Consider the following 24,677-nt stretch of genomic DNA (forward strand, 5'->3'; position numbering starts at 1 on the left):
AAATTGTGAAACTTATCTATTAAATAAATTCAATGCACACAGACTGAAGTAGTTTAAGTCTTTAGTTCTTTTAATTGTGATGATTTTGGCTCACATTTAACAAAAACCCACCAATTCACTATCTCAACAAATTAGAATACTTCATTTTTAGTGAATTGTTGGACTTCTGGAAAGTATGTTTATTTACTGTACATGTACTCAATACTTGGTAGGGGCTCCTTTTGCTTTAATTACTGCCTCAATTCGGCGTGGCATGGAGGTGATCAGTTTGTGGCACTGCTGAGGTGGTATGGAAGCCCAGGTATCTTTGACAGTGGCCTTCAGCTCATCTGCATTTTTTGGTCTCTTGTTTTTCTTTTTTTTTTTTATTGTTAATAATTGATTGTTTCTGTGTTTGGTTTATGTTTGGTTTTTTTGGTGGGTAGTGAAGAACAACATCATGGTCAATTAACCAACTTTTGGTGCTTTTGTCAGTGTGGGCAGGTGCCAAATCCTGCTGGAAAATGAAATCAGCATCTTCAAAAAGCTGGTCAGCAGAAGGAAGCATGAAGTGCTCCAAAATTTCTTGGTAAACGGGTGAAGGGACTTTGGTTTTCAAAAAACACAATGTACCAACACCAGCAGATGACATTGCACCCCAAATCATCACAGACTGTGGAAACTTAACACTGCAACAAGCAACTTGGGCTATGAGCTTCTCCACCCTTCCTCCAGACTCTAGGACCTTGGTTTCCAAATGAAATACAAAACTTGCTCTCATCTGAAAAGAGGACTTTAGACCACTGGGCAACAGTCCAGTTCTTCTTCTCCTTAGCCCAGGTAAGTCTTCTCAGGAGTGGCTTAACAAGAGGAATACGACAACTGTAGCCAAATCCCTTGACACGTCTGTGTGTGGTGGCTCTTGATGCCTTGACCCCAGCCTCAGTCCATTCCTTGTGAAGTTCACTCAAATTCTTGAATCATTTTGCTTGACAGACCTCATAAGGCTGCGGTTCTCTCGGTTGGTTGTGCATCTTTTTTCTTCCACACTTTTTCCTTCCACTCAACTTTCTGTTAACATGCTTGGATACAGCACTCTGTGAACAGCCAGCTTCTTTGGCAATGAATGTTTGTGGCTTACCCTCCTTGTGAAGGGTGTCAATGATTGTCTTCTGGACAACTGTCAGGTCAGCAGTCTTCCCCGTGATTGTGTAGCCTAGTGAACCAAACAGAGAGACCATTTTGATTCTCTGATTGGCATGTCACAATATTCTAATTTGTTGAGATAGTGAATTGGTGTTTTTCTGTTAAATTTGAGCCAAAATCATCACAATTGAAAGTAACGCATTTGGTATTCAGGCTGGATGATTTGTAGAAAAACAGCTGTTGATTTTTGTGCGCATGAAAGCATCCTAGAGTTTTTCACGGTGAAATGACTGTTAAAAGCCCTGTGTTTCTCTGTGGGCGTTGCATTGTATCCCACGTTTCTCAGTGACCTTTCCTTTGAAATAGTTTTCTAGTAGCTTCTTCTCCTGAGAGCTGATCTCAAAGCATCAAAAGCACCTTTCATGAACTCATATTGGTATTTAAATCGTGTCCTGTTTTCTAAATTTCAGAGAACAGATGAGCTAATAGGAAGGGAAATCAAGTTTCAGATTGGCTTGCCAGTGTGTGTTGTGGGTCTCATCTGTTGTCTGACCTGAGGGAGTGTTTGCCGGTCAGACTCACGGAGCATTGCGCTTCTCCAGGAAGAGTTTTGAGGCAATAAATTTCTAGGCCATCAATTTTATTGTCTGTTTCCTCATGTCCAATATAACAGTCACCAGACACAGAGGAATAAAAAGGAAAGTGAATTTTATTAAACTGCGGCTCTGAGCAGGTGTTGGGCCACCTGAAACACTTAAAGCCGAAGAGTGTGGTTTTCTTTCTGTGATGAAATACTTTATATTTTATCCTAGTTTAAAGGCAAAGTTCACTCAGAAATTGAAAATATTCTGAACATTTACTCACTCTCAGTTCACAGTCCAAACAGCTGATAAAAACATCACAATAATCCACAAGTAATCCACACCACTCCAGTCCAGCAATTAACGGCTTGTGAAGCCAAAAGCTGCATGTTTTTTAAGAAACAAATCCATCATTCAGACATTTTTAACTTCAAACTGTTTCTTCCTGCTAAAATAGGAGTCCATAATCCATAATAACGCTTCCTCCAGTGAAAAATTCCATTTCCTGTTGTCCTCTTACATTACAATCCACCAACATACAGTATTTGTTAAGAGCTGTTCTCTCTTGTAAACCGTACTTGATCTGTGCAGATTTCTCAGATTCGGACATGATGACTTTTTCACTGAATAAAGCAATATTATGGAAAGAGGACTCTCATTTTAGCCGAAGTAATGGTTTGAGGGTAAAAATGTCTTAATGATGGATTAGTTTCTTACAAACACACAGCTTTTCTCTTCACAAGACATTAACTGATGGACTGGAGTGATGTTGAGTACTTGTGGATTATTGTGATGTTTTTATCACCTGTTTGGTTCTCATTCTGACGGCACCTATTTACTGCAGAGGATCCATTGCTGAGCAAGACATAAATCTTTTAAACTAGGGCCGAGTGCAGACGTTTGCTGAGCTCTGTGGTCATGTTTCATGTTTATATTGTATATTCATCTTTACTGTGTGAGCGTCACAAATGATCTGCAGGACAAATGCAGCTGCTTTCAGTCCAGTTTATTGGGCTGAAAGAAAAATGTGTCTAGACTGGACGGAGGCAGTAAGGTGAGTATGCTTGCCGATTTCATCAGTTTTCCTTAGAGGCTTGAAGTGTTCAGGGTGCTGAAGATGAGCCTGACAAACTGTGACATGCACTCAAATATGTATTAATTATTTTTCCTACCATCTAAGGTCTTTTCAAGAAATGCAGTATGTTTAATTAGTAATGCCTGGATTGCAAGACCTGTGTAACGTGAGGAAACTTCATCCACAATTAATGATGCTCTGCCCTTGACGAGGAAATCATAACGAGGTGATCATGTTTCCATCAATCTCAGTATTTCAGTTAAGAAACAGAGATTTTATGTATGTTGGCGTGTGTAAGAATAAGGTTATTTGCTTCAGGTATATTCATTATAGACACCTTTTTCTCAGAAACGAAAGAAAAGTATGTTTTTTTTCTCTCCTCTTGATGAATAATCAAACCAAATGATGCAAACTGACTCAAAAGTGGCCTGAAGGCTGTTTGTTAAAGAATGCATCTTCGTTAGTTTTTTTTTTTTTTTGGTGCCAAAACATGTTTGTGTTAATGAGCAAATTAATTTGTCTAATGTGAAATTGATGTTAGGTAACTAGAATGAATGAAAATGTACATGTAATATCTATCTATCTATCTATCTATCTATCTATCTATCTATCTATCTATTTTTGTATGTATTTGTCTTTTTGTATGTATTTTTTTTTTTCTATCTATCTATCTATCTATCTATATTTCTGTTCTGCACATATTTTGAAAAAAATATTATGAATGATAACTATTATAAAGCACAACTTGTAAATAAGGAGCATCTAGTGTTTGATTATTAAAAACTATAACAGTTTTCAATGTAAATGACAACAAAGCTGAGTTTACTTGAAATAACGTTGTTGAATAGAAACAACGATTCAAGGTGGCTGAATGACATTACTATGCAAATCTGTTTGGATGAATTACATTGATTTGTTGCATTTAGTGAAACTTGTAAATAAGAGATTTTTTTATCTAAATGAGGAGCATAAGCAATTTGTCAACAATATTCATTAAATACAATGCTAAGTTTATTAAAAATTCAGATTAGGAAACAAGCTGTGAAATGCAGAAACAAAGAAATTTGTTTGTGTGTGTACATACTTAACCATATTTTGGGGACAAATTTGTACCCAAAGTGAGCTAACTTTTTTAAGTTTTCTGTGAGGGGTAGGGTTAGGATTATCTTATAAAATCTATAACTATCTATACATAAATACAATAGAAGTCTATGTAATGTCCCCATTAAGATAGCTAAGTAAACGTGTGTGTGTGTGTGTGTGTGTGTGTGTGTGTGTGTGTGTGTGTGTGTGTGTGTGTGTGTAAGTGCCTTCGTTTTTCAGGTTGTGGCTTTTCACCCCGAACAAATCAGAACATCAGACTGAAGGTCAACTGCAGTGACTCTCGTCTTGCCCATTTTCTAATTTTATAGCCATTAAGAAGACATTTCAGTGCATTGAAAAAGTCTGCAAGAGCAACAGTCTGAGATAATGACTGTGAAATGTGTTTACATGAGATGCTCCCCGTTTTTAACATTAGAGTTTGTCCTTGGCGGGATCAGGAATTCTCTGTCTGCACTCTCTGTCCATGTAGTTCTGAGTTTCAGAGTTCTAATGCTCGTCTCTGCATGTGACGTAGTTTTCATGCATTAATACACAAAATACATCTATATGAAATCAAAATGAGTGCTATTTACTTTCTAATAGCACAACCTGGTGCTATTATGCATGCTGCTTCAAAGAAAATAGTTTCTGAATTCTTCAAAAAATACAATAATTTGTTTTCTTCAATCATCCTCCTATAATTTACAATGCTTGATCTGTGCTTATTTATCTCCTGATTCAGACAAGATGACTTTTTCAATGGAGGAAGTGTTATTATGGATTAAAACGCCTTAATGAATAATTTGTTTCTTATAAACACACAGAGTTTCTCTTCACAAGACAATTGATGGACTGGAGTTGTGCGGATTGTGGCGGGACTTTCTCATTCACACAAGCATTTGATTGGACAATAAACTGTGTGGTGCAACATGAGTCATCAAAATTTCTATTCCCATTCCAGAAAAGAAAATGCATATATCTGCTGAAAATGAATGTTCATAGATAAACGTTTAGACATATGCTAGCATTTAGATGGCATATTATATCTATACAATAACGCCACGAATGTTCAACTTTAACTCACATTTTACAAATGACAGTAAATTATCAGTTGGCAATGAATTAAAACAATGTGCAACTGGATTTACCAAGATCTACAGATGCATGCGATAAGTGATGCAGTTCAAACAAAGAGACAAATAAAAACCACATGTTCCTCTGGGTTGACCCATTTGTTTCCTAAAGGCTTGGGAACTTATGTGAATGTCAAACTAATATTGTTTATAAAGTAAAGTGAGAACATTTCTCAAGCAGCTACTTATAGTATGTGCAAAATAATGTTTCCCAGAATAAGATAAAATCCACACCAGCCTTACATTTCAACTACAATCATGGAAAAGTTTGTTTGCGAGAGGAACAGAAGTAAGACGTTAATTTTTTGGCGACACCACTTTCCTCTTTCCTCTTCTGCGTTCTCTCCCTCTCTGGCTCTTCACACATCTGGAAGGTAATCCGGCTGACCGTGTCTCTCCAGTGCTGCTGAGCTTATGATGTGTTTGGGGTGTTTTAGGAAGATTTCATACGCTGGACTTTGGCTTTAACTCTGTTGGATATTTTCAGAAGAAGCGGAGGTATGAATTTATACTTTTATACTACACATACATGTAGTTTTCCCAGAGCATGTGAACTGATTCCAGCTGTGTTTGATGTTAAACAGGTGTGTTAGAGGTTATCTGGAGTCATGTGTTTTAGTATCTGACCCGAGGATGATGTTCTTGAGTTGCAGTTAGTGTTACATAACAGTGAACTTTAGGGAAAGCACAAACATATTGTCTGTATTTCTTTTAGAAACGACATTTTCTGCATTAAAATGAGGCTTTTATTGTTTGGCAAAGAAGTTGAGCATTAAATATGTATAGTGTGGTCCAAAAGTTTATTAAAAAGCTTCCTTTCTGCATTCTTTTTAGCTTTTCTTTGCTAATTAGATTATCAGGATAACAATTTGAGTGAGTTTAAGAATGTCTTTGGTGTGTATCTGGTGACTCTTTCACTTCCATAACTGGAGCTGTCCTGAGAAAAACCTTATGATCATGTTCTCCATCATGATTTGAGATGTTCAAAAGAACTTCAATGGAAGCAAAGAAATCACATGATTGTTGTCCTCATGATCAATTAAGTATTTTTTATTCACACTTCACAAACAAAGGTTAGGGTTGATGGTTCCCCAAACTTTTATGAACCATTGAAAATAACCATTTTGTTGTTGTTGTTTATTTGTTTGAAGATCATTTAAATAAACTAAAGAACTATTTTCCTCTATAAAGAACGTTTTGTGAAATGTAAAGATTCCATGGATGTTAAAGGTTTTTATGGAACCATCAAAGCCAATAAAGAACTTTTATTTTTAAGAGTGCCTTTTTATATCATAATACTTCTTTGTTTTAGGTTAAAGTGATCTCTTTTGGCCCTTGCTGCATATAAACTGCCTGCTATGCAAGTGATGAGTCACTGAAATCAATATTTCAGTATGATTTCACCAAGTAGAACATGTTCCTGGACCAGTGTTTCTGCAATAATATTCCTATCAGATTTTAAGGTCAGGATTGAACAATGTTCTCATCAAGCTATCATTATTTACTGGTGGTGGTTGGGAATACAGTTTGACTCGTATGTTGTAAGCAAATGATGTTGGAACACATCCTACTTGGCAAAATGACGGTCATGAGAGGTTTGGGGCAGTGCTGTTGTTGTTAACTAAAACTGAAATATGAAATAATTTTTATTATTCAAAATTAAGCTGAAATAAAATATAAACATTACACAAAAAATTAGAAAATTAGAAATGTTGCCTTGGAAATGAATGGAAATAAGTTTAAATTGAAGTGCTAAAATTACTTAAACTAAAACTGAAGTAAATTGAAGCTAAGTAGGAATATATAAAAAGCTATTATACTTATACTATATTAAAAAAATATAAAAAATATTAAATTATTATTATTATTATAGAAATTACAACGTTTCTAAAACAAAATAAATTAAAGATAGAAACTGGAAATATAAAAAATAAAAGCTAATTCAAAATATTAGTAAACACTATGATATATAAATTAGACAACTATTTTGGCTTGAGTTCAGTTAGAAAAGATAATAATATTAATGTAACACTGGAGCTGCTGTAAGAATATTCTGTCCTCACTGGTTACTAGAGTGAGGTTTTTCTAGAAGGTCTCTTCCCCATGCCATCTATTCCAGCTCTTGCAGCGATGTGAACCGTGTTTATATTAGACACCTGTTTGTGATCGTTGGAACCCATTCCAGAATTTTTTTTCACTGTTCATTTTCCTTCCAATTCCTTAGCAGGACTTTGGGAAACTGGGCTTCAGACGTGGAATGTTGGGGTTTGTATGAACACGTTGGAGAAAACTGCTCTCAGATCAGGGCTTTGGTGGTGTTTTCATGTAGGCCTGTCACAATAATCAATATATTGTCTTATCGCACAATATACTGTATGTACATGCCCTCAATCATTTTTGGTGAAAAATTATATTGTCCATTATATTTACTTAAAGTCACCATATTTTTTGCATTCCACTTGCACCAGTGTATTTTGCAGCTTCTGGTACATAACGCAGTGTAGTTGGTGCTATAGTTCAAATTTTAAAAAGGCTTCTACAAAATAAGTTTCATCCGCAGATATGGCCTTGTTTAGGGATCTGTGCCTTTGTGCATACAGACATCTGACTGATAAGAAGGTGATTGTGTTTTTCAGCAATACAGTGCACCCTTAATTTACAGAGAAAAGAAGGTCAGGAAAAAATCTGTAGATGGAAAAATCTCCATACAAGTTATTTGTGAGTTTAAATTTTTTCTACTTTACTTTTCACTTTTTGTTAGAAATGGTTTATTTACTATTTATTCAAGTTTTTTAAGGTATCTAATAATTGGATACTTAATTTACATGGTCTAAATATTCTTAAGAAATAAAAGTTTGTTTTAGTTTGGAGTTTTGTTGTTTTTTTTGAATTATTTTTCTTTTATATTATGAATATATATTTAGTGGCATAAATGGTCTTAAAATGATGTTAATATTATTTATCACACTCATTTCTGGGGCAATATATCACACAACAAATAGTTGTTATTGTGAAAGGCCTATTTTTTACGTGGTGGATGAACCCAGAGCTGTATTTGTTTACTGAGGCAAGATAAGCCACATTATCATTTGGAGCATTACAGTGATTAGCTGTTGTATCAGGCAGTTTGCTAATGTGCAAAATAATCACAGAATGAGACTGTCCCGTATTGACCCAGTTCAGTGAGAAATGAAAGGAATAGTTCACCCAGAAAAAAAAAAAAAAAGCTGATAATTTACTCACCCTTAGACCATCCAAGATGCAGTTTGTTTCTTCATGGGAACAGATTTGGAGAAATGTAGCATTGCATCAGTGTCTCAGCAATGGATCCTCTGCAGTGAATGGGTGCCGTCAGAATGAGAGTCCAAACAGCTGATAAAAACATCACAATAATTCATAAGTAATCCACTACTACAGTCCATCAACTAACATCTGAAAAAGCTGCGTGTTTAAAAAACAAATTATTTATTAAGGTGTTTTAACTTAAAACTGTCACTTCTGGCCAACATACAATAAACAAACCTGGAAAATTATATTGCTCTGAAGCTGCAGAGAGTAAATTTTTGACTGAAAAATAAATAAATAAATTTAATTCTGATCATTTAAATTTGTTGTTGGTTGTATTTGATGTAAAATGTTTGAGTTAAGAGATGTTTGACTTTTAATCGCAGATTTTGCTTTCTTCACACAGTTTGAGATCTCTTTTGAAGCTTATGGCTGTCTACCCATTTTTATTAGGGATACACTGATATGAAAATTTTGGCAGATACCGATAACTAATATTTTATTTTTATTTGAAAGCCAATATAAGAGATATGTTGGCCTGATAAATCTATATCCAAATTTTTATATAATTTTTTAGAGTCTGATTATAAAAAAAAGTCTCATCATTAAAAGCCACATCCCAAACACTTCAACATAAGCAGCCTAGTTTAAGCACAGTGTACATTTTAAAAATAGTTTTACTCTCCCATTACCAAATTTCATCATAAAAAGTCTTAGAAATAAATAAAATAAGGCATAAATAATGCAAACAAGTCATTTCAAGTCAAGTGTTTCTGGAGGAAATAATGCATTATTTATCGCCTTTAAGATATCGGCCTAATTTAACAGAAAACAGAAAATTGAGCATTTATCAGCCGATACCGATATATTGTGCATCCCTAATTGTTATATAAGAAAAAGTTGGATGTGATGTTTTTGTGATGTTTTTTCTTGCTGTAAAAATGCGCGCGGCCATTTGTAAATTCTATGGGTGTAGCTTCAGGTCTCATTGTATCCAGCTATTTTTAGCTGTACATAACAGTTTGTTTTGCTGCTTGATATTGAAAATTGGTGTGTCTTACAATACTATTTTAATGTATTATCTTAATTATGAACGCACTGCTTTGTAGTGCAAACAGTTTTACCTTTTACTGCACATTGTTATTCTTCTGGTTATTTACCTAGCGGCTAATGAACCGGAAGTTTGCCCATAGACTTACTTCCATGTTGAAGAAAAAGGTGGATAAAAAATAATTAAGATGTTATTTGTGTTTTTTCCTTTCTTTTTGGAAAGCTTTTTGTCCCTTTACCCCCCCCCCCCCCCCCCCCCCCCCCCTTTTTTTTTCAACCAAATAAACACGCTTACTGGATGAAAAATCTCCCTAGAAAAGTCATATAGTGAATCAGAAAGTATCAACTCTTTTTAATCACAGGTCACAACAAGTTTCTGACTGGATCGGTAAGCACAGATCTCGTTGTGCCCGAGTGAAAGCATTGTGGCCCGGAAGCCATGGGTCAGCGGTGTAGCCTACTGGAGCTGCTGTGTTTGGTTCTGTTGGGCTGGACTCTGGTTCGAGGTCAGGTGGAAACAGACCTTGATGAGGAGGACCCACCCGGAACAGTGAAAAATGTGGAGCTACAGATATCTTGTCCGGAGAAATGCAGCTGCAGCGGGGATGGAGCGGTGGACTGTAATGGAGTTAGTCTCACTGAATTCCCACAGGATTTATCCGAACAGACCCGTCAGCTGTCCCTGCAGGTGCGTGGGTTTGTTTGCAGATTCTGATTGCTTCCCCACGCAGACTTTTCCTGAATATTTTTGGTTCTTGTTTATGTGATGATAAAATCTGACAGAAATAATCAACTTCATCCAACCAAAATGTTTGGGATGTAAGAGTTTGGGAGGTCTGGTGATTAATGTATTCATAAATCAAAATGCCACTTGTTTAAAAACAAATTCTATATGTACGATTTTTTAAATGTTTTTGAAACATCTCTTCTGCTCACAAAGGCTGCATTTATTTGAATAAAAATTCAGTAAAAACAGGCATATTGTGAAATATTACTGCAATTTAACAGAACTGTTTTCTACTTGAATATATTTTTAAGTATAATTTATTCCTATGATTTTCAGCATCATTACTCCAGTCTTCAGTGTCACATGATCCTTCTGAAATCCTTTTAACATGCTGATTTGCTGCTCAAGAAACATTTCTGATTATTATCAGTGTTGAAAACACCGCTTCATATTTTTGTAGAAACCGTGTTTTTTTCCCAGAATTTTTTGATGAATAGAAAGTTTGATGGAGCAGCATTTATTTGAATGAAATAGAATTCTTTTGTAACATTATAAATGTCTATACAATATCTTTTGATCATTTTAATGCATCCTTGCTGAGTAAATAAATAAATAAATAAATTTTAAAATATATTGAAATAGAAAACAGCTATTTTAAATTGTAATACTATTTTCAAACACACACACACACACACACACACACACACACACACACACACACACACACACACACACACACACACACACACACACACACACATTTAAAAACGAATTAATACATACATACATGCATACACACAACACATTAAAAGGATAGATAACCTAAAAATGACCCTCATGTTATTACAACCCTGTATGTTTTCTTTGTTTAATGGAATACAAATGAAGACAGACTGCAGAATGTCCATTTTCGTTTTAATATTGACGCTGTTTAATTGTAAAAATGACAATCAAATGCACTATAACAGTAGTTCATATGACTAGTGCACTATATTTAAATTCTTCTGATGCCATATGATAGCTTTTTGTAATAAACAGATGAAAAATCATATCACTGTTCTCTGAGAATATGATGGGTGCTTGTATAATAACTAGGCCTTTCAGTTTCATGGCTTAATGGTTTAATTTAGGGTGATTAATAATAATCAAACTAATAATTATCATACTTATGTGCATGTTCCTAATTTATAAGTCGCTTTGTATAAAAAAAGTCTGTTTTATTTAAAAATGTAGATGTCATTAAAGTAAACCTACTTCAAGTCCAGTAAGTGTTTATCTTGAAATATTACTAACAATATTAAACCTATTCTCATGTCTCCCTTATAAACATCAGTAAACATTTCACAGATAGAAGACACATGAAGCACGAGCTGAAGATGGACGTTTGTACAATTACACTAAAAAATAAACTATCAATCAGATGACAGAAGGCATGCAGTAGATTGTCTGCAACAGGTTTTCCAGCAACTTACTGATCATGTTGATCATTTAGAGGCCTTAGAAATCTGCACATCTAATGTGATACAGTATGCTTTAACAGGTTAAATGTGATTTATTTTTCTGTTCTGTCCCAGAATAACCAAATCACTGAGGTCACGCTGGAGCATCTGTCGGGTCTTCAGCAGCTGGAGACCCTAAATCTACAGAACAACCGGCTCACGACACAAGGTACGGCTGATGAGAGGGTCAGCGGAGGACAGCGGCTAAAAACAGCACAGAATAATCTGTTACAGAGGGTCAGGATGAGAGAGAGAGAGAGCAGGATGGAGGGATGCAGAAGGAAAGGGTTTGGATCGCACTCTTTCCTGCATGTGTGGTCAACATGACTGTTTGAAGTGGAAATGTTTTCAGCAGATTACTTTTGTTTAAAGCAATAGTTCAGCCAAAAATTAAAATCCTGATATTATTTACATCTTCTCAAGTTGTTCAAACACACATGCTGTTCCATACATGTATACTTTTATTCAGCATGGATCCATTAAATTAATCAAAAGTGATAGTAAAGACATTTATAATGTTCTGTTTCAAATAAATGCTGTTCTGTTGAACTTTCTATTCAGCAAAGGGTCCTGAAAAATAAAATGTAATACAGATTCCACTAAAATATTAAGCAGTGCAACTGATTTCAACATTGATAATAATCAGAAATGTTTCTGGAGCAGCAAATCAGCATATTAGAATGATTTCTGAAGATCATGTGACACTGAAGACTGGAGTAATGATGCTGAAAATTGAGCTTTGATCACTGAAATAAATTACACATTAAAATATATTAAAATAGATTATTTTAAACTGTAATACTATTTCACAATTTTACCGTTTTTACTTGATCAAATAAATGCAGCTTTGGTTGCAGAAGAGCAGAAGAGACTTTAAAAAAATCTTAACATTTAAAAAACTCCAAACTTTTGAATGGTGGAGAATGTGTTTATGCATGTGTAGCTTACATAAACATTAATAATTCTTGAAATGAAACATGAAATTAAGGTATTTGCTGCATGTCAAGCAATGATTTGTGTGTGTGTGTGTGTGTTTGTGTGTGTGTTTGTGCGTGCAGGCCTTGATGATGAAGGGTTTCATATTCTGGAAAGGCTGAGTTATTTATACTTGGCAAATAATAAGGTGAGTCATCAATGTTTATTCTCAAAACTCCCATCTCTCTCTCTCTCTCTCTCTCTCTCTCTCTCTCTCTCTCTCTACCTGAATGCAGATCACAGGCTCAGAAGTTTTCATGATTTGTGTTTAATGAGGAATTTTCTCCCTTAAGTCCATATATCATTTTAAGAAAGTTTTCCATCCCTGTTTTTCCATCCTTAGTTGTTTTAAATACTGTACCTTTAAGTCTTTATGCAAATTACCTCTGTTATGATTAGCCTCATATTCCAGCATAGTTCACTCCTTCCTTCATCATTCTATAGACTGAATAGCTGTTCATATGTAAATGTGGGTAGTCATAAGTGAATGAGCTAATGATTGTGGCATCATAACCATAACTAATTTTGTATCCAAATTTCCACTTTTATATCTCTTTATTCTCTGATTGCCATGATGCTAGAGTAGTTGCCATGGCGTTGCTTTGTGTTTGCTAATGCGTTCTCAATGCATGTCAGCATAATACTACCCAGCTAAAAGGGAACATTCTTAAAACTTTGGTTAATGTTCTGGCAAGGTTCTGTCAAAGTTATGAACAAACGTTCTTCCAGTAAGAATGTTCGAATAGAATGTTCGTTCATTAATGGAACTTTCTTTCTGAAATATTTTAGTTGGAAATTCATCTTAATGTTTTCTGAAATGTTACATGTTTCAGAATGTTCAGAGAACATTCAAAAGTAACATTCCCATAATGTTTCCAAAATAATACAATGGAATTTTCTTTTAACATTCACATGTTTTCAAAACATTTAAAAAACTATGTTTTGAACGTTCAGAGAAAATTCAGAAATACTGTTTTTATAATTTAAATTAAATTAAATTTATGCATTTAGCAGACGCTTTTATCCAAAGCGATTTACAGTGCATTCAGGCTATCAATTTTTACCTATCATGTGTTCCCGGGGAATCGAACCCCCAACCTTGTGCTTCGTAATGCAATGCTCTACCACTTGAGCTACAGGAGCACTTTAGGAACATTAGTAAATTGTTCCTAGAACATATTATTGTTAGATGAGTATATGATTGTTAGTTTGGTCTGTAGAGTCTGGTTTAGTGAGATTTTCACCTGTTTTATGGTCTAGCTGGTGAAAATGGTGCTACTGATCACTTAGTATGCATATTATTAGAAGTACCCTTCACATCTGGAACACATAGGCCTATGGGATGTCTTCATTTTCAATGTTTTAGCATATTGTTCGCAGTGAATTAAAACAAAACCTGTGTTTCTATTCATCATGTAATCAGACTGTGGTGTGATTTAATTGCGACATTTTTGTTGGCAAGGGCACACACTTTTCATAACAAAGGAAAAAAAAAAAGAATGAGTTGTTTCGACAAATAAAACCTCTAAAATTTTGATTTTCTTTTAAAGGCCAGGGGTTTCGGTCACAGCCCCTGAGAGTGACTCACTAACATTCGTTTTCCAAGACCGAAGCCTTTCCCAACTCTGTTTAGCACTGACTGGAGGGAACTGGAGTTTGCTGTTTATGTTGGTCATGAGACAGTCAGTCGTGTTCTGTTATTGGCAGCCAGTTTGGCACTGTTCAGCTCCCCTCAATCCCTCGTTCCGTCAGTGCTGTGGACTGTTCTTATGCCAGCTGGTAACAGTGATGGCAAGGCTTTAACACGCACACATGCCAGCTTTCCCCATTAATCACCCAGCAGTGTGTGCCAGGCCATGGGCGCTAAAGCGGTCCCGGCGACCTCCAGAGTGTGCGCTGGACAGATTTGTCACTGATGGACTAAAAAAAGGATAATGGCAAGAGAAAGAGATCCTACTGAGATTGTATCAGACACTGGCTTTGTAATCTCACCGTCCTCCTGGAAAAGCAAGACAAAAACGCACCAATGAAAGCCAAAGCAAACGGCAGATTCTTATGCGCTGATGCGAATGTTTCCCGTCGAACATGCATTCTTGCCGTACTGAATGAGTGAATTTGGCCAAGTTGCTAACTTTGTGGCTTAAAATACATGCAAGACATTCCAACTTGTTTGAGGCATTTAAAAGCATGTTCGTCAATGGAACTGTATTCGTTGTCCATGAAATATTCTATACTTTTTACTTCTGTACATGGGGCAACTTTATTGGTTGTTCTTGAATTATTCTGTACTTTTTACCTTTGTAATTTGTTTTGTTGTTGTTTTCTGTACAGCCATTCAGGAACTATTAATGGAAAAGTTCACCCAAAATTAAAAATTGCTTAAAATGTACCTTTCCTCAGGATGTAGATTCCAAGGTGTAGATGAGTTTGTTTCTTCATCTGAAAAGATCTGGAGAAAGGCAGCATTGCATCACTTGCTCACCAATGGATCCTCTGCTGTGAATGGGTGCCGTCAGAGAGAGAGTCCAAGCAGCTGATGAAAACATCACAATAATACACAAGTAATCCAAACCACTCTAGTACATCAGTTAATGTCTTGTGAAGTGAACAGCTGTGCATTTGTAAAAAAAACAATCCATAACTTCAAACAGTTGCCATAATCCATAATATTGCTTCATATAGTGTTGATTTCATATAGTGTGTTGGTCCATCCCCTGTTGTCTTCTCACATCAAAATCCACAAACATGTTTGTCATAATATCACGTGCACATTTTCTTGATTCAGACAAGATGACTTTTTCACACACACAATGGAATTGTGGACTCACGTTTTAACCTGAAGTAATGGTTTAAAGTTAAAAATGTCTAAATCTAGGTTGTAGGTTTGATTTTGACATTGGTGAGGACAAAACAGAAGACAACACCCAACACCCCTCCCCCATTCAACTACCCCAATCTAAAGTTTTCATCTAAAGTTTATTGCTATTGTTGCCAACATACATTTATAGTTATTGTAGCCAACATTAGCATATTCATCAAATAGTCATCATTTACTCTAACTTCTCAGGTAATATCAATGGTATATTTCAGATGTGGTCAAAAATACACACACACACACACACACACAAACACACACACACACACACACACACACACACACCACACACACACACACACACACACATTCACACACGCACACACTGCAGAGGAATGGGGTCATCATGTCATATATATATATTAATATGTAATTGTTTGATCAAAATAGGGACAATTTAGTAGTCACTGGATATTGGTATAGGGACATGTCCCTAACATCCCTAACAAATTATAGACCCTTTAATGATGGATTTATTCAAACACACAGCTTTTCACTTCACAAGATTGGAGTGGTGTGGGTTACTTGTGATGTTTTTTCAATTTTTGTGATTTTGATAAAGAAACAAATTTATCTACATGTTGTATGGATTTAGAGTTGGTTTGTTTTGAGTTGAATTTCCAGCTACATCTTGAACCCACTTTGCATGATTCTAATCAAATGGTTAGTCCACCATGACACTAATTGACCTGAGACAAAACTGACTGTAGAAGAAGTACTTCATGCATGCTATAGCGACCCTACACTTGCATTGCATATGTTGCCAAGCTAGAGCTGTCTGCGATCACATACTTTTGTGAAGTTTTGGCCCTCAAAAACTTCAGACTCCTAGATATGCATCACATAATTAAAGCTCATTACTTAAAATAGTTTAATGGCCACATATGACAGATGCATCTATAAAGTAACTGTAGCATGTCGCATATCTTCTCTCTGCTCATATCATGTCTCTTTTCAATCTGTTCACTTCACACTGTTCTGCTCAGAAGGGTCTCTGGATGGCCTCTTTATTCTTGCTGGAGGGAAAGTCACAGAATAACACAGTTCAGCTCTTTTAGCGGCTCATGGTCACGATTATCTTGAGCTCTGAATGGAATCTTTCTTTTGCACAAAGAACTGTGACATAAATCTTTTTTTTTTTTCAATTGAACATAAAATATTTCACCTTGATGAATGTTAGACAATGGAAATCCAGGGTCAGTGCAATATTATGTTTTTTTTTTTTTTTTTTTGTGGTGCCTTGGTAAAATACTAGTTACTTATTTATTTATTTATTAAATAAAAACACTGTTGAAGCAAAAAAATAAAAAATAAAAAATAAAAAAATCATTAGTGTCACATAGGATGATCAGTATTTCAAGATATTGCTATATTTTACCTGACTATATCCTTTTTGTGATTTTTTGTTTGGTTTTTGTTTTGTAAGTTTCTTTGGGTTTTTAGTTTATTTTAAGTTAGTATTTTGTTTTTTTTATTTTTTTAATAAATTAATTCTTTTATTCAGCATGGATGCATTAAATGGATCAAAAATGGCAGTAAATATATTTATAACATTTCAAAATATTTCAAACAAATGCGATTCTTTCTGAATGTTGAACATTCTATTCATAAAAAAATACTGAATCCTGAAAAAATATTATATCATGGTTTCTACAAAAATATAAAACAGCGCAACTGATTTCAACACTGATAATAATCAGAAATGTTTCTTGAGCAGCAAATCAGCATATTAGAATGATTTCTGAAGATTATGTGACACTGAAGACTGGAGTAATGATGCTGAAAATACAGCTGCGCATTACAGGAATAAATTATACTTTACAGTATATTCAGTGTATTATGGTGTTTTGTTGATGTTATTTGAGATTGGCATTACAGGAATAAATTACAGAAGATACTAAAAAAAAAAAAAAAAAAACATTAAAAATTGACCAACTCTAAACTTTATCTTTGCTAGTTCAGCTCCCTTTTTTCTCTCACATAAAAAAAATATTTCAACTTGAATCAATCTTTCATGTCCATTAATTTATTTATTCAGTGACAATCCATGCAAATAATCCATTCCACTACATTGTGTTAATTTTGCCATAATGACCGACTTGTTTCGACGTTGTCCTTTAAACTTGTCCGCAGCTCACAGCAGCCCCCAAACAGCTCCCTCCCTCTTTGGTCAGCGCTGATTTCGCTGCTAACCAGCTCACTAAAATCTACCCCAACACCTTCGGCCAGAAGCCTGCCCTGAAGTAAGCCCAAAGCGCTCTTTCAACATGTTTATGTGTTGCTTCGTGACTTCATGTTAACGGTCTGTGTGCTGTGCTTCAGGTCAGTGTATCTCCATAACAACAAGCTTACAGATGCCGGCCTGCCAGAGAACATGTTTAATGGATCAGAGAACCTTGAGATCCTCATTATGTCCAGTAATTTCCTCCGTTATGTCCCTAAGGGTCTGCCCACCGCCCTCTACCGCCTACATCTGAAGGTAAGACCACTGCAAGGCTCATTAAATGATGAAAAAATGAAAGTTCAGTCACCATGTGTTCAGTCTCATGTCATTTTAAACCATTTCCATTTTTCTATCGACCACAAATATGCATTGGACAGTCTAAAGTGGTATTTTTTTTTTCACAAAATTTCACAAAACAAAAGTAGTTAGTAGATATATATATTTTCTTTTTTTTTGATTTATTTTTTGATGTGAGGAACAGAAAGTTTTGAAATGAGAAGAGCATCAATTCTTGGAGTGAGAGACTTGTTGCGTTCTCACTATTTATTAATTCCAGTCTCCGTCTACAATCAGAATCCTCAAGCACTCATTGTTCTGAAATAAAACTGTAAAAATTTTTAATGTTCACAGCATATTCAGAATTAACATTTTCAGAACTTAACGAGAATGTTAAAAAAACTTTCTTTTCTTTTTATCATCTGGATAATACCGACTTTTGAACTCCCACCAATATGGCCACCAAGTAAACCATCCTTTTTTTTTTTTTTTTTTTTTTTAAGTTTTTTCCTGTTGTTAAACCTGCTAGAATGACCGAAGTGCAGGTTGCAAATAAGTGACTTGGGATTTTCTTTGAATTTTCTTTCAGCCAAATGAACTAATTTTTATTCACGGCATTTTGTACATTTGCAGAGTTAAATTACAATGCTGTATTTCCAATTGCCAAATTCCCCAAGCACGTCTCAATCCGCAATCTTTGATAATAGTCTGAATTAGGAAGTCATTGTAGTGCAGCCAAAAATAAATTGTGTGAAACAAAAATGATTAGTTCCCCACCTGATTCCCTAATGCGTCTTCTGGTTCAGCTCTCAAATCTCATCCATGCTCGACACTGACAATCTCGTTTCATTCAAACATGGTGTGTTTTGGTGTGGCTGTCAAGTTATCAGCTGCTGATCAACATAGAACCTATCATGCTTATGTATTACATGTAGCCATCACAGACAAATTACTGACGACTCGTTAGGCTGTTCAGAGTCGATACTTTCTTCTGGGAGACAAATACTTTATTTATGATTTACTTTTTGCGTCTTCTGGTTTAGCTTTATTTATAATTTATTTTTAATGTCATTTTAGTTGAAATTTAGATTTATTTTTCTATTTCCATCATGTAGTACTGAATTAAAAGGGAAAACAATATATTATGGCAAAGTGTTCACCCTTTTAAAAACACATGTTGGGCTGAGCACTTTTTTTGTGCACTAATAATAAACTTTTTTTATACTTTTTATTTTGCAGATTTCTGAAGAAGTATTTATCCATTTTTTCAAACTATAAAAATAAAGATGATAATGATTATAGTGATTACTAAATTTGTTTGTACAATAGCTTCCAATTAAGTTTAAATTGATTTATGTATTTATTTGTTTGTTTGGTTGGTTGAAGTACAATACTGTAGAATTAAAATATCAGCCATGACATAAACATAATCATCTCTTGAAAATTTTCATTTTTTAATTTTTATGCGAATTCTTCAGTTTGTATAGATATTCTTAAAAAGTCAATATCAATGCATTACTAGTGTTGATGCACCATATTTGAATTAAATGAGATTGTCAATCATGGAAAATGTCATTGGTTCACTGACGTCAAACCTGGTGTGATATGTTTTGATGTGATTTGTTAATTTGTGTGAACAATCCATTTAAAACCTCTTTTTGACATCAAAAGAATAGAAGAAGGTCATCATAACAAATACAAAATATATGCTACATAATGGCATCATTGCCTCAGTGCACCTCAAATACAATTGGTTATGTGATTATCATTATTTTTTTTGTCTGATTTTATATAGAACAACAAGTTGGAGAAGATTCCCTCAGGTGTGTTCAATAGTTTGTTCCATCTTCGGGAACTTTACCTGCAAAACAACTTCCTGTGTAATGACGGCATGGATAACGACACCTTCAGGTCAGCTGACTGAATACACCAAATATAACATAATTTACCTTGCACTCTTTCTCACTCTTCCTAACCTTCTTGTAAAAACCCCACCTGAGCTGTAACTGATGGAAACTATCCTGCCTTCTCTCATCAGTCACTTGAACAGTCTGGAATATCTGGATTTGTCCAATAACAACCTGAGCAGTGTCCCTCTCGGGCTTCCTCGAAATCTCATCCTGCTTCACTTGGAGAAGAACTCCATCCAGAGCATCACAGTCAATGCATTGACTCCCATCCGAAATTTGGAGTACTTGCTCCTCCATAACAACCACCTCCACTCTGGCTCCATCCATCCGGCCGCCTTCCAGGGTCTCAAACGTCTCCACACCGTCCACATGTACAACAACCTTCTGGAGCGTGTTCCCCGCGGACTTCCTCGCCGCGCGAAGACCCTCATGCTGCTCCACAACCTCATCAGCGAGATCGGACGCAACGATCTGAACACGCTCTACACCCTGACGGAGCTCAACCTCAGCTACAACCGCCTCACCAGCGCCAAGCTCCACAGAGAGGCCTTCAGGAAGCTCCGCATCCTGGAGACCCTGGATCTGTCGGGAAATAAGCTGCAGACGCTGCCGTTGGGTCTTCCCAAGAGCCTCCAGGTTTTGAAGGTGAAGGACAATCAGATGGATGAAGTACCGGAAGGAGCTTTGATGGGAATGAGTTCACTGAGGGAGCTTTACCTGACCAACAATCAACTGAAGCTGAACTCCATCTACCAGGGAGCTTGGCAGGAGCTCAGCGCGCTCACGGTGAGAGATCATCAGTCAGTCAAGCAGTTTTATGATTGAACTTGACTAGAACAAAATGTGGCAACCATGAATGAATGAAAATGAATGAATGCATTTTACAGAGCTTAGAGAATTTTGGGGTTTGTGGTGGTGCTTGAGACATTATTGGTAATTGAGTTTTTCTGTTAAAAATACTACTAGTAATATAAAACATGATCATTTCTGACAGACTGATGGGCTCATGAATAATAAATATATAGAAAAATGGGGTGAAGTTTCTCAAGTGATCAACTAGACTGTTACAACTGGACCTAATGAAAATAATTATTATTTTTTGTTTATTTTTCATTTCATATTATTATTAATTTTTTAAAGTTTTTACATCACTTTTTGTTGTGTAAATATTTTAAATGTAAGTTTATATTTTTATAGTTTATTTAATTTCATTTTATTATTGTTATATATTTTTATTTTATTTTGCCTGTGTGGACTAAACTAGTTTTTCTGTTATCAGCTGGATAAGAAAAGCAGACCCTACACTCTTGATAAATAATAAATATAGAAAAATGGGGTAAAGTTTGTTAAGTGATCAACTAGATAACAGCCGTTTTTGTGCAAGTATCCTTGACTAATGTTATAAGTGGACCTCATGGAAATAAATAATTTTTTATTTTGTTTAGATTTTATTTCATATTTTATATATATATATATATATAGATATATATATATATATATATATATATATATATTATATATATATATATATATATATATATATATATATATATATATATATATATATATTATATATATATATATATCTCTATATATATATATATATATATATTCATTTTTTAAACTTTATTTATATATATTTTTGTAGTTTATTTCATTTCATTATTTTATTTAGTTTTGTTTTGCCTGTGGGGTAAGCTTGTTTTTCTGTTATCAGCTGGATAAGAAAAGCAGATTCTATGCTCTTGATAAATAATAAAAATATAGAAAATGGGGTAAAGTTAGTCAAGTGATCAACTAAATTGCCATTATTGTGCAAATAACCTTGACTAATGTTATAGGTGAACCTCATAAAACTGAATAATTTATTTTTTTATTTTCCCTGTGGAGTAAGTAATTACAGAAAGAGCTTGTTTTCTTTTATCAGCTGAATAAGAAAAGCAAACCCTACACTCTTACATGGGGGGAAAAATATTGATTTCAAGAAATAAGTGCTGTTTCCAGCCAAGGAAAGATTCTGCTGGACTGTAGAAGTCCAATTTCCCATTTTAAGGGCTTGGCTGTATCTCCCTTTGATATATGAAGAAAGAGGATGCTTGAACGTGTTTTATGTGTGTTTTAGACGCTGGATCTTTCTGGTAACATGTTGTCACACATTCCCTCTGACCTGCCCGAGTCTCTTGAGTTCCTTCACCTGCAGAACAACAGAATCAGCTCTGTTTCAGCCACAGCCTTCCTCAACACACCCAACATCAAAAGCATCTTCCTCAGGTGACTCGCTGATCCTTTACTTTTTGTCTTTTTTCACTCACTTTTCTGTGTATTTGGCATCCTTTCGCTAGGAATAAGGCTGGCGTCCCACTAGTTGATTGTTCAAACAATTTTCAGTTAAAACCTTAAAAAGAAATAGAAAGAAATCTCTTTATGCTCTTTTTGTAACATTATAAATGCCTTTACTGTCATTTTTGATCAATTGAATGCATCCTTGATGAATAAAAGTATTCCTTTGTTTTTTCTTACTGACCTCAAACTTTTGAACAGTAGTGCATATGCATTACATATAAATGTGTGTTTGCTCCACATTTAAATCATTATGGAATAGATGAGATTCATGTAAATAAACTGTAAATGATTGCACTATGATGCAAATGATCATGTAAATGATTTTGCATGTAAACACACTTTACAGCTGTTTCTGACGGCTTAGACAAGCACCAACACATGCAGACACTGAATCTTTATTTTTGGTGTCAAAACTGGATAAAAACCAGACAAGATCAAAATCTCATGTAAACATGGATTTGGACTAGTTTAGGTGCTGGTTGTGTGTTTTAATGGTGTATATTTAAATATATATTTTAAAATCATAAACAATATATTTATATTTCAGACACCTGTATATGGTGCAATACAAACCACAATGTAAAGAACTTTTTAAAAACTGTTCTTTAGTGAAACAGTCCTAAATATTTACTATGAAGAAAAAAAATAAAAATGTATTTTTAATAATGATGAGTGTTTTTTTGTTGAAAAGTGGTGATATAGTATGTTTTTTCATTTTTTAATTTGATGGTAATATGGAAATAGGGAATAGTTGTATTAACATGAAGGATTTTTCCATATTGATCTTTTACAGGTGTTTTACCTATATTTTTAATTTCACACTTCATTGCATTGTCTTTTAGAGTGAATGGAAATGTCTGTAAAATTACTGGATAATGTACTGGCATAGAATTAACAGTACATTATCCTTTTTTTTTTTTTTTTTTTTTTTTTTTTTTTTTTTTAAACAAGTGTAGACCTACATTGTTGTTTATTCTGTAAAACTTTCAGGACTTTTATAATACTCAAGAAAAAAAAAATAGTACTATGAATAGTGGTTTGTCCAAAAATGAAAATGCTCATTCACATTGGCAGAAGAACACAGATGTTCAAGAAGCATTAATGGCAGTGAAACAAAAAAAATAACAAAAAATGTTCAGTTGCGATATTTAGTTGATTACAGACCTTATACTCATGTGGGAGAGGCAGATTCCTCTTGCACATAATGTCCTATCTGATCTGTCTCTTTCATCAAAAAATGGAAGAAAATGTAAAAGATGGATTTATGTGCATCAATAAAACACTCTGTGCTCAGGCTCAGGTGGACAGGCCATATCATGGACTCGATGGACATTTCTTAATGGACATGCCTGAGCCATTACAACCCATGTCAGAGTAACTTTTTTTTTTTAGCAATTTAGCTAGTCTATTTATAACAGTACAGGCTGAAGCACCACTCATCCTCGCTGAACTCCTGCTTTGATTTGAGAACATGTGATGTTTCCGGATGAAGCCACTCATCTTTGATAAGAATTCGCTTCTCTCGCTGTTCAAACTGGAATGAGATGGCCTGCCTGATAATGTCTTCCAAATTGCATTTGATTTGCAGGTTTCACTTGTGATGTTTCTGAAATTAGACTTTAAAATCAGCCTTTATGTGATGCTTCCTTTGCAATAACTGTCGTTCTGTTTCTCCCTCAGATTTAATCGTCTCTCAGTTCATTCTGTGTCCGAAGAGTCTTTTTCTCACCTGTCCAGGCTTCAGGTGTTGGACATTGGCCACGGTAACATCTCTCCCAACCGAGGCCAAGCAGGAGAGCAGGTAGAGGAGGTAGAGGAGGAGTTATCGCACGAAGAAGAGGAGGAGAAACATTCATGAGTCACAGATGAAAAAACAGTCCTCCACTCAAAAATTTAATGAAAATGACAACCAGTTTGAAATTATAAATGCATTGTGGCTGCTGACAAAATGTGATTGTTTCCAGATGCATTGACTAATTACATCGGATTGCTTTAAAATGACATGTTAGACATGAGAATGGAAAATACTAATTGTGCTACTACTAATTTCTGTCTTTTTTCATGTAAAAAATGGCTTTATTACTGCAACAGTAAGAAAACAAAAGTCATATACTTTAATATCTGGTGCCGGATGCCGGAAAATTTTATTGGTTGTCTTTAATTTTTTTGTTTTTTGTGGTGCTCTTTCACGTTTTGCTCACAGCTCATTGTGTTTACATGCATAATACTGTTTTGTACTATGAAATTATAATTTCTTTCTCCAGAGAAAAGGCTTGGGTATTTATTATTATTTTCTGTAAAGGAATACTTTTTATTGAAAAACAAAAAACAAAATGCTGTCTTCTGAAGTCATAGGATAGTTTTGTGTGAGGAAGAGGACAATTGATAGTTTGACACTTTTTTTTGATGAATAACAGCTTAAATTTCAGTCTGTTCCTTAACAATATGACTTGACTGGCTTGATTGCTGGATTGTGCATCATTCAGAATCTACTAATTGAGGCTGTTTACACTTCA

At 34.9% G+C, this 24,677-nt stretch overlaps 1 protein-coding gene across 1 annotated transcript; it reads left to right on the forward strand.

Annotated features, from left to right (window-relative positions):
- The first annotated feature begins 5,161 nt into the window (after positions 1–5,161).
- LOC109058995 (podocan-like) lies at positions 5,162–24,422 on the forward strand. Its single transcript, XM_042713633.1, has 10 exons — positions 5,162–5,495; positions 9,695–10,020; positions 11,634–11,727; positions 12,617–12,681; positions 17,542–17,651; positions 17,731–17,887; positions 19,704–19,819; positions 19,947–20,604; positions 21,941–22,089; positions 23,842–24,422. The coding sequence occupies exons 2-10, from the start codon at positions 9,772–9,774 to the stop codon at positions 24,017–24,019; spliced, it is 1,776 nt and encodes a 591-aa protein (XP_042569567.1). The 5' UTR covers positions 5,162–5,495; positions 9,695–9,771; the 3' UTR covers positions 24,020–24,422.
- Positions 24,423–24,677: the final 255 nt, after the last annotated feature.

Source organism: Cyprinus carpio, chromosome A23, assembly GCF_018340385.1.
Source record: "Cyprinus carpio isolate SPL01 chromosome A23, ASM1834038v1, whole genome shotgun sequence".
NCBI classification, from domain to species: domain Eukaryota; kingdom Metazoa; phylum Chordata; class Actinopteri; order Cypriniformes; family Cyprinidae; genus Cyprinus; species Cyprinus carpio.

Coding starts and splice junctions, on each gene's coding strand:
- LOC109058995 (XM_042713633.1), top strand. CDS start 9,772: ATGGGTCAGCGGTGTAGCCTACTGGAGCTGCTGTGTTTGGTTCTGTTG. Junction 12,682..17,541: donor TATACTTGGCAAATAATAAG/GTGAGTCATCAA, acceptor ACTTGTCCGCAG/CTCACAGCAGCCCCCAAACA. Junction 22,090..23,841: donor ATCAAAAGCATCTTCCTCAG/GTGACTCGCTGA, acceptor TTTCTCCCTCAG/ATTTAATCGTCTCTCAGTTC.